General features: G+C 38.4%; 2 protein-coding genes across 2 annotated transcripts in view; both read left to right on the top strand.

The window, feature by feature from the left end:
* LOC109822147 (aldo-keto reductase family 4 member C9-like) lies at positions 2108-6284 on the top strand. The gene is made up of 6 exons (XM_020388308.1): positions 2108-2218; positions 2310-2360; positions 4392-4468; positions 4595-4682; positions 4992-5264; positions 5875-6284. The coding sequence occupies exons 1-6, from the start codon at positions 2108-2110 to the stop codon at positions 6208-6210; spliced, it is 936 nt and encodes a 311-aa protein (XP_020243897.1). The 3' UTR covers positions 6211-6284.
* Positions 8169-11143, top strand: part of LOC109822145 (aldo-keto reductase family 4 member C9-like) — an 8271-nt gene continuing 5296 nt past the window's right edge. The window contains exons 1-2 of the mRNA XM_020388307.1: positions 8169-8416; positions 8577-8627. Of these exons, the coding sequence (XP_020243896.1) occupies positions 8306-8416; positions 8577-8627 (162 nt within the window). The 5' untranslated portion in view covers positions 8169-8305. The remainder of the gene's footprint in view (positions 8417-8576; positions 8628-11143) is intronic.

Genomic DNA, 11143 nt, shown 5'->3' with positions numbered 1-11143 from the left:
CACAGGCAAAGATCCCACGCAAGCAGCGATCCAAACAACGGTCCTGCGTTTGTTTCTCAAGAGTTGTAATTTTCCTTTTGTTGTGTAAAAGAAGTCTTATAAAAAGACTATTTCTTTTGAATTTATTGTAATCGACCGAAGATATAATGAATTCCATGACAAAACCAACTTTTGACGCAAACAGGATCATAAATCATAATAATAGCTAAGATGAGGTGGGCTATTGGAAGTATTCAGAAAGGATCATAACAGCTAAGGTCCTTATGAATAAAGTCATTAGGATTAAAGGTTATGTGGTGTTGAGTTGAGAAGGTGAAGGATAGTGAGAAATATTTTGTTATTATTTTTTTAACGGTACAAGACTCAATACTCTCTAATAGAAACACAAACTAGTGAGAAATATTTTGTTATTATTTTTTTTAGCCGTACAAGACTCAATATATACTCTCTAGTAGAAACACAAACTACTACGCTCTTTACCCTCGCTCACTATTTATTTTTCTCTTTATTAATTTATCTCTCTCTTTATTTTTTCCACTGCTACTGGAATGATACCCACTGATGGCTTTGAGGTTATTTATAGGTGATATTGTGTTAGGTGTACACTGCAGGTAGCTACAGTGATGCTACAGTAATGGTTGGCGGCGTAGCGCGTGGCTACTGTTTGTTTACTGTAGCAATGGTGGCCCGGGTAGGCATATCAGTGATGATTTTCACATGTGGTGGTTGTTGATACACAGGGAATGTTCATCAAGTCATCTCCCTGAGTCGCCGAGTAAATGGTCGAGTGTCCTTGGTGGGTCGTCTTCGACGATAGGGTTAGCTAATCCCGCCTTTCGTGTCGGCATGAAAGAATGTCGACTTGATGAGTCAGCGAGGTCGAGACCTCTGTTGAGCTTGGGACACTAAGTTGATCGGGGCCTTGTTTGCCGAAATGCACTCATCGGTGCTTTGTTTATACATTATATTTCTAGCGAATGGGAACACCGTAACAAGACTCAATACTCTCTAATGGAAACACAAACTACTACACTATTTTACACTCACTCGCTATTTATTTTCCTCTTTATTTATCTCTCTTTATTTTTCTAGTGTTACTAGAATGATACCCACTGAAGGCTTTGGGGGTTATTTATAGACCAACTCCAGCAGGGGATAATTGAAATTCACTTTATCCCCTGCCACATCATATTATTCTCCTATTACATCATCAATTGTCCCCATTATCACATGCACTCCACAGCAGGGGACAATTCAAAAAATAATTCACTTTTCTATTGGAATTTTGAAGTTGGTTAGGATACATGAAAGGTGGGGGATGATTAAAATTTTGATTAGGGTCCATATTTGAAAGATAGCAAAGTTTTTGGAGGAAGATAGAAATCTTGAAGAAAATAGGAAAAAAAAATTTGGTGTCCAAATGAAGTAAATTTGGACTCTATTTATAGATCTCGGAAAAAGAAAAATTATGGTGATTTTTTTTTTATTTGATCAATTTATTGGTAAAAAATACCATTTAAAAAAAAGGGTGGAAATAAAAATCGCATTGCCCAACAAAAAGTTGCCACATGTCGCATGTGCATCTCATCTCCTTTACTTTTTCTCCCGCGCATGAATTGTCTTCCAGCAACAAATAATTGAGGAGACCAAAGACACATGGCATAATTTGATTTGTTTTCCTTTCAATAATACCCTATTTATTCAATAATTCCTAAATAAAGCCACATCATTCTACCTTTCCAATTATCCATTGTTGGAGCCAATTATCCCTCCAATTATCCATTGCTGGAGTTGGTCTAAGTGAAAATGTGGTTGGTTGGCGGCGTAGCACGTGGCTACTGTTCGTTTACTGTAGAAATGGAGGCCGGGGTTTGCCCGGGTAGGCAGATCAGTGATGATTTTCACGTGTGGCTGTTGTTGTTACACATGAAATAGAAAGAGAAGTTCCTCTTTGCTTGCGACTGCGTTTGAGTTTTCTCACTTCTTGGGTGCCTCTCTCTCTCTTTCAATTGATGAAAATTTGCCTTCTAAATTCTTTTCTCTCCTCTCTCTATAAATAAACTAGAAAATAAAATAAAGAGATAGATATAAAAAAAATAAATCGAAAATGGCGAAGTTTTTTAGTCTGAATACAGGAGGAAAGATCCCCTCAGTGGGTCTTGGCACCTGGCAAGCGCAGCCCGGCATCGTTGAAGAGGCCATTATAACCGCTGTTATGGTGTTTTTCTTTTTAGTTTTCTTCTTCTTCTTTTTTTTCTTTTATTTTTTGGAGTTATAATTGAGATATTCTTCAATTGATATCAATGCAGGCTGGGTATAGGCACATCGACTGCGCTGCGTTCTATGAAAACGAGGAGGAGGTATAATATTTGCACTTTAGAAAAAATATGCTCAGTTATAGTCATTTTCTTCATTGTATGCTCCGCCATGAAATTTATAATAGCAATGTAGACTGCATGTATTGCATTGCCAATTGATTACTAGTATAGATTTGGGCTGCATACATTTAAAAAAACCATCATCATGGCATAATATCATATTATCAGTGTCATAACAACCAATGCCAAGAACTAAAAACCAAGCACCAGGTTATATAACCAGGAACTAACAACCAAGCACCAAGTTATGAAAACTAGCATGTAATGCACAAATAGCCAGCACGAAGGAAACCAAACCAAGGCTGAAAGCAAGGCCGAGACCAAAATTGGATGGAAACACACTTGACAAGCACACAATTGATGGGGTAAAACGCATTCACAAAGTTCTGCAACAAGGCCAACGAAGAATTGTCACATAATCCTGTTGATGGGGTAAAACGCATTGGTATAAAACTTGGCAATCTGTAATGAAACTAAAGGCCAAGTACACAACTGAAACCAAACATAGCTGACCAACACATCACAACTGAATCATTGGCTGCACACAATCAAAATATTGCTGAAAATTAAGACAAGTAAGCACACAACTGAAGTCCAAGGGCCAATACTACAGAGTATCAGATGGAAAATGTATCCTGGAAACCAAGTATGCAACAACACAATAAGCAACCAAATGTATCCTGGAAATTCAGACAAGTTGGAACAAAACTAAAACCAAAAGAAAGCACATAACTGAAACCACATGCAAGCACACAACTGAAAATGAGAAATCTATGGTAAGTTTATGTTAGGTTGGTGTAGTTGAGAACTTCTAATTTGGTTTTTTATTGGTTTATCTAATACTTGTCTACAATAATTTCTGTATTAATTTTGAGAAATATTTCTAAGCTTTCAATTTGATTTTTTATGCATGAATTTGATCATTTAAGCTTGAACCTGAGCAAAAATCAGAATTGATCATAAACAAAACCAAAGCATATATATTAAGTTAAATAAAATTAGTGCTCAAATAGAGCTCACAACACCGCAAAAATTAGTTATCATTTTAGCATGAACTCAGAACAAATCAGAGCTCAAACAGAGCACGAAACACAACAAATTAGAGCTCGAAATCGGAGCAAAAATCAAAGTTCAAATCGGAACAAGATCTCAAGATGAAACTCATCACAAATGAAATTTAATCCGTTTTAACATGAACGGATTAGATACAAAAGCGTTGGGGGGGGGGGGCGGCGTTACCTGAGTTAGCCGCAAGATTCTCAAGCGAACAGCGAGCCTCATTCTCAAATCCCCAAATCAACCCCAAAAACGATTCTTCAAGAATATTGATCGCGTTGTTCCTCGAGGAAAACGCGATGAGATCCGATGCTCGCTTGCCACAGGAGAGATGCGTTGCGAATTGATGTGGGAAATTGGACCTTTTGGGTGGACCAAGCTGAGGAGCATGAGCGGCTCAAACGAGCGGCCGGTTCGAGAATTGAGGGAAGAGAATTGGCGCACGTGTGATTCGTAACCTAGGCTGTGAAAGGGAGGGGGCGGGCGGGGAGGATCTGCGGCCTTTTTATATCACTCTCCATTGCGAAATCGCGGGTTTTGGGGATGGAAACAATTTTTCCCCCAAATCCCACGTGTATCCCGTTTTCTGTCCCGCTTTCTTTGGCCGCTTAAACGAACCAAACACCCACAAACAAAGAAAACTGACAGTTTTTTCCTTGTCAGTTTTCATTTTGAGATTTTCTTCACATTTTTTTACTAACCAAACAGACCCTTGATTATTAGTAGTTTTTTTTATACCAGAATCCACAATTGCAAAAATTGGCAGTTAGAATTACACTTAGATATTCACTGTAATTATGGAAAAAGTTACTAACATTTGCAGATGCCACTTGTGACCAAATTGACAAAAATAGTTCTTTTTTAAGTAGTCTTTTTTGTGACTATAGTTGTGAGAAAAGCTTTCAGTTGCAGCACAACAACTGCAATTTTCTTTTGAAAATGGCATGCTATTTGCAGATTGGATTAGCATTGAACAAGTTGTTTGAAGATGGTGTTGTAAAGAGAGAAGACATCTTTGTCACCTCCAAGCTCTGGTTAGTTTTCGCCATATTTCGCTCAATAGGAAAAGAAGGCTAAATGATGGTTATAAAGAAAACCGACGTTATTGATACTACTATTAGAAAACCGACGTTATTGATACTACTATTTGATCGTTACAGGTGCACTGAGCATGATCCAGAGGATGTGCCGGTGGCATTAGATTCAACATTGAAACGACTACAGCTCGACTACCTTGATCTTTATCTTGTACGTACCTCTTTGTTCTTTTCATTGAACATTGAAGCTGACTAGTATCAGTCACTTAAATATGTTGTTATTTAGAATAATGGATGTTAAAATATTTATGACTTAAATTTGATATGTCGAGCGTCTATGTTGTAGACGTTGTTAATTTTTCCGCACATCAACTTTAAGTATCATAGGTTGCGGTCCAAATTTAGCAGATAATATCATACATGGAAGAACAAGTCATAATTTTTTTTTAGAAAAACCTTTAATCTGTTTTTTTATGAATATTGTTTTGAAAATATAACCAACTTATAAAAATTCTTGCAGATTCACTGGCCTGTCAGGCTGAAGAAGGGGACTAGTCTAAGTGCAGAGAATGTGATACCATCAGATATCCCTAGCACTTGGGCTGCAATGGAGAAGCTGTATGATTCAGGCAAGGCCAAAGCCATTGGTGTGAGCAACTTCACTTGCAAGAAATTGGGGGATCTTCTCGATGTCGCTCGTGTTCCTCCTGCAGTTAATCAAGTTGAATGTCACCCCGTCTGGCAACAGAAGAAACTCAGATCATACTGCGAGTCCAAGGGAATCCATCTGAGTGTGAGTCCAAGGACTAATCTTATTCTTTCATTCAGTTCTGTTAAGTGATTTTTCCTTCGTTACGTTAAATTATTACCGTATCATTCTTTAACTGTTTTTGTATCACGTTCGTTTAGCTTTTATCTTCGGTTCTCCTTACGAAATTAACAATATAACTTGGCGCGCATGAGCTAACCTGGTATAAGTGCTCTCTGTCGCTCAGGACCTAACCTTAATCAATTCCCTCTCGTTTCATTGTCAATAGGTAGACACTCGGTACTATCACCAAATTGAACTTACTGCCCCAATACTTCTATTGTTGCAAATAGACCCCTTGAGTGATTTTTTTTTTTTTTGACACTTCTCAGGGGACTACTGCAAATATAGATTTTCACTTTGGGGGTCTACGTGCAACAATAGAAGTCTTTCAGGGCGTCTATCTGCAACAATATTAGAACTGCAGGGGTCGTAAATTCCACGTGACCATGGTAGAGGGGGCCTGTCTGCAGTTAACCCATAGTAGTACTAGTAATCTCTAAATATATACACTCGTATCCGTCCTAAGGGATTTTCCTTCAATAAAAACATCTAATCTTTACGAAGCATCAAATACATTAATGTTTAATTTCAGGCTTACTCTCCATTAGGCTCCCCAGGATCAGAATGGTTCAAGAACAGCAGCGTGCTATCGCACCCTATTATTACTGAGATTGCAGAAAAACTAGGGAGGAATCCTGGACAGGTTGTTCTTCGCTGGGGGATACAGATGGGTCACAGCGTGCTACCTAAGAGCACAAACGAAGTCAGATTGAGAGGAAATCTTGATATATTTGATTGGTCGATACCTGAGGATTTGTTCGCTAAGTTTGATGAAATTGAACAAGTATGGACGCCAAGAGGCCATTTATTCATCAGAGCTGACGGCATCTACAAGAGTGAGGAGGAGCTCTGGGATGGAGAGATATGAACAAGTAACAACTTCAAAAATGTACTAGCGGCGTACTGAGCCTTTTTTATCCTACGTAAACATTCGAAAAAATAAACGAGTGAGGATCTGAGCATCCTGTATATCTATGTTTCAAGATGTTGGATGTTCGAAATTTAAACAGCAGAATAAAATTATGTCAATGGCAAATATCTATGTACATTGATGAATGTACATAGATATCCACACAAGACTTGCACTTTGGTACATAGATATCAACACAAGACTTGCATCAAATTAGATGGCTATTCTTAGTAGCTGTTAATGCCTCTAAATACAACTGACGGACTCTTAGCGTAACTAAGCAAATCTTGAATTATCTCTTGAAAGGTTTGCTGAATGTACAAAAATTGAGTAAATCTAAGTCAAGAATCAATTTATTTATTTATATGTAAAAGTAGTAAGGGATTGTGCTTGACTGAAGCCTGAGGCATACTCATAAGTTCGAAAAGTTCGAATCTAGTCTTGGTCCTTACAAAAAAGAATGAAAACACAAATTTCATAATTTACAAATAATTTTTTTTCTAGTTTTCGCTTGATAAATGTATCTTGGTAGTCGTTTTTTCTTATGTCAAAATTGGAGGAAAATAATAGAATTTTGGTTCATATATTAAAAAAAAATCTTCACTTATAATTGTCATTTTAGTTAAGGGTGCATTTGGATACCATTGTGATTTTTTTGTGTGTTTTTGAGGTGTTTTTTAAGAAAAACACAACACCAAGCTGCTTTTCTCCAAAATCGTTTTCAAAACACTAAGGTGACTTTGTATATTTATTCAGTTATAAAGATATTCTATTATATAGCATGTATATTATTATATTATATATTTACTTATTAATCGAAATATTGTGTTAAAATATATAATGTAATATATTATAATATCAACTATACTATAATGTAATATATAATGTAATGGATTGGGCTTGACTATAATATATTAATATCGTGTTAAAAATGTTACACTATAATGTAATATATTATAATATCAACTATACTATAATGTACTGTATTTAATTAATTATCAGCTTTATAGTAATTCATAATAATTATATTATAATATTATTAGCTAATTAATTGTATTGTATATACTTTTAACATATTAATTATAGTTATTATAAATATTAATACAATGTAATATATTTCTTACAATATTTATATTATATTATACTATATGGTGCAAATATAGCATAATCAAATATTTTATAATTTATATATTAAGCATTGCTAATATATTACAGTTATTATAATATATTATTTTTATAATATAATATATCATTAGACAATAGTTACAAAACTCCAAACGCCTTACAAAACTCAAAACAAGGTGTGTCTAGATATGTATTTTGTTTTTGCTTTTGCACCCACATAGGTGTTTTGATTTCACCATGAAAAAATCATGATTTCTAGACGTATGGTGTTTTTATTTTGACAAAAACATTACAAAAACAAAGTAAACGCATTGGTTTCCAAACGCTCTTACTAGTGGGGCTTGTGTAACTCTTCTTTGTAAAATTTACTGTATCAGTAACTACATTTCAAGGGTTTAAAAAAAATGCCGACCCAAATAGCCTCCCGCACGCCCCAATGGGCCCTAAGTTTTGGTTCCGCAGCCTACAATGGCCCACTGGTTACAATGGCCCACTGGTAAACATTTCGTGTGTGCTGACGCAATCTCAAAAAAAAAAAAAAAAAGGTTAGCCTCGCTTTTGTTTGCGGGTCAATTTTCTCTTTCAACGTCCGCCGACATTTTCCTTTTCTGGTGCGTTCACGTTCTTTCCAGAATCCCCCCCTACCCCTACTTTCCTTCTCTATAAATATCACTCTAGAGACAACCAGACAGAGAGATTACGAGAACCAAGGACAAAAAAAAAAAAAAAAAGGTTAGCCTCGCTTTTGTTTGCGGGTCAATTTTCTCTTTCAACGTCCGCCGACATTTTCCTTTTCTGGTGCGTTCACGTTCTTTCCAGAATCCCCCCCTACCCCTACTTTCCTTCTCTATAAATATCACTCTAGAGACAACCAGACAGAGAGATTACGAGAACCAAGGAGAGAAGAAAAGATACACAGAAATCGAAAATGGCGAAGTTTTTTAGTCTGAACACGGGAGCAAAGATGCCGTCAGTGGGCCTTGGCACTTGGCAAGCCCAGCCCGGCGTCGTCGGCGATGCTGTCGTCGTTGCTGTTAAGGTAGTTTTACCACATTTAATTTTGCCCCCCTCATTTTTTTTTTTTTTTGGGTATCTGTTTTGAGAGGTAGGATTGAGATTTTGTTTGATTGGGTGCGATTTTTTGGGTATCTGTTTTGAGAGGTAGGATTGAGATTTTGTTTGATTGGGTGCGAATGCAGGCTGGGTACAGACACATAGATTGCGCTGCGATTTATGGGAATGAGGAGGAGGTATTATTAACTTATGCCATTTTAATTAATTTTAATTATTTTTCTGATAATTAGCCTAGAGGAAAATATTTTCGTATCAATTAAAAAATTTCTTGTTTCTGTTTTATTCTTAATTTTCAGCATTTTAACTCCAAGGTAATTGTTTTTATAATATATGGCACAAATTTCTTATAAAAAAACATACAATTGTTTCAAGAAAAGAAACGAAAGTGCCCCCTCCAAGCTTCAATTTCTGGCTAGGTCCCTGCTAAGAGTTGAAAGTTTAAGATTAAGCAAGTTCCTGAGGAGAAAATAGTTTATTCAAAATCTTGCCTAATTAATGTTACCATTAAGAATACAATTTAGTTTTTTTATACATACCTTGTGGTTAATGTTACTGTGATCACGGGGGCCCACCTCACGTGGGCGTCTGCCCACGAGCGCCTGCTTTCGTGCGCGGGCACGAAAGGTCCGTGCAGGGTGTCGGACGGCACTCCATGCATGCGATCTTGAATTTGAGTAGTTGTCGCCTAGCGCCAACACACCGTTTTTATACAAGCATGAAAGTTATTTCCCCATCATACGGTTCCGACGCAGTCTAATGGCTCCTGTGAGTAGTAAACCACTTCCTGTTTTGGGACATCACATCTGTGGTAAGATGCAGCCAGAATCAAGAATCCACTTTTCCGGAGTATCGCCCTCGAGCCAATCCGTGACAGACATAGCATTGCCTTATCGCTCCATACCTACTGAAGCGTAGCTCGCCTCTTCCTCTGCCTCTCGTCTTTCAGTCTTAGTTGTTATTCTTTTTCCCACCTAGCTCTATTGTTTTGGACAGGTCGAGCGCTGAAGTGCCCAACTTCGCACGGCATTTGAAACACGCTCGTCCCGCAAGAGGTCTAGATTTAGATGCTAGTTCTTTCCTCCCTTTGCCTTTTTGCCTGCGCTCCATTGCCTCTTCCTCTGGCAAACCAGTCCTGCGCCTTGTTCATTGTGTTACCCCACAGTGACAGTCAAATATACTAGTTTGGCAACTTTTCAAAGATTCATCCGCTAAGAAGCGCCGGCTCTAGTGCTGCATCCATCGAACAAAGTATCAACCCACAAGCATCAGTGTTTGCAGCAGGGTTCTCATAAGACCTGTCGGCAGAAGATAAAAAGTAGTAGAAGCGCCTGGTCCTGCGTCTCGCACATGTCACCCTTCAATGTCTTTCAAATCGCCGATATGATCCTATCGAACTTGTTGATGTACCCCGGATTGACGAGCCTGTCCTGCGCATGCTTGCAAGTATACAATTGGATTATTAAATAGATCCGGTTTCGTTAGATTCTTCGTCATGAATGTGCTGTTCTAACTTCAACCAGCAGCGCCCGCAGCGCGTTTCCATCGGGCCCGTCCACGCATCAGAAAAGCTACTTCCCTTTCAAGGCAAAGATAATCGATCGCCCGGTGTCTTCCAGATCCAGCTCCCCAATCCTCGATGCAGACCATAGTTTTGTGCTTCTCTCTTCCAGGCGCAAAGCCTTGGTGCAAAATTTTGCGGAAATCAGCGCGAATTTTCATCTGCATCCTCGCAATAGGAAAAATCATTTTTCCGACATTGATTATTCAATCTCGTATTTACGCAACTTTACTTTGTTTTAGCTTGTAGAAGCCAATTTCTGCTTGTATTATGTTAATCCGCGATTCTTCTGCCAGGAATTTTTAACAATTATTTGGTGTTTTAGCCACACAATATTCAACCACGGCACCATCAGATCGAAATTTTACACCTCGGTCTGAATAAAGGCCTCTGATAGCCATTGTTGGGGGGCAGAAGTCACGCGCCACCGCCGCGGAAGCGATAATGTCGCTGAGGAGAGAGCCTGGGCCTTTGGTTGTCAACAAATAGCAGCAAGTCAACCTCGCGATATTCTGTGGTTTCGCCGAAGGAAAACTGACACTCAGTAGCGAAATATTCTCAGCGAAGATGAGATCATGCCACTCTTTCTCTTCATGCAGCGCAAGAGACGCGAAATTTTTGAGTGGATTCCTGACAAGCAAATACCAACAACCGCAGAAAACAGTAAATACACAGAGATTTTACGTTTGTTCGGTCTACTAGCCTACGTCACCGGGAAGGGGGGTTTCATATGGAGGAGAATACCAAACTTTAGCAAATTCTCTCTCACATCACTCGTCTTCTTCTTTCTCTCAAGAAAACTCACACATACCCTAATTGTTTTTTACCACAAATTTTCCCACAAACATACTCTCCCTCCCCCTTCACTATTTAATAGGAAAACCAAAGGGGGAAATCCGAATAAATGGCGGGCTGAGACGGCGGGAATCAGAGCGGCGCGGACGGAGGGAAAATTTTTCCCCCGCGGAAAAATCCCGCGCCCAGCTTTCGTAGGACTCCTTCATGCTGAAGCATGGGTTTTCCCGAAGCGACTATGATTGTTGTGTTTACATTCGGAAGCTTCGTGGAGGTGATTATATCTATCTCCTGTTGTATGTGGATGACATGCTTATTACATCGAAGAACAAGGTGGAG

This window comes from Asparagus officinalis, chromosome 8 (assembly GCF_001876935.1).
Source record: "Asparagus officinalis chromosome 8, Aspof.V1, whole genome shotgun sequence".
NCBI classification, from domain to species: domain Eukaryota; kingdom Viridiplantae; phylum Streptophyta; class Magnoliopsida; order Asparagales; family Asparagaceae; genus Asparagus; species Asparagus officinalis.
This window is presented reverse-complemented; position numbering and strand designations above follow the sequence as displayed.

Bases quoted from the DNA above. Each gene is read 5' to 3' on its own strand.
- LOC109822147 (XM_020388308.1), top strand. From the start codon at position 2,108: ATGGCGAAGTTTTTTAGTCTGAATACAGGAGGAAAGATCCCCTCAGTG. The intron at 2,361-4,391 runs GTATAATATTTG...TGCTATTTGCAG, and splicing joins TCTATGAAAACGAGGAGGAG to ATTGGATTAGCATTGAACAA. The intron at 4,469-4,594 runs GTTAGTTTTCGC...TGATCGTTACAG, and splicing joins TTTGTCACCTCCAAGCTCTG to GTGCACTGAGCATGATCCAG.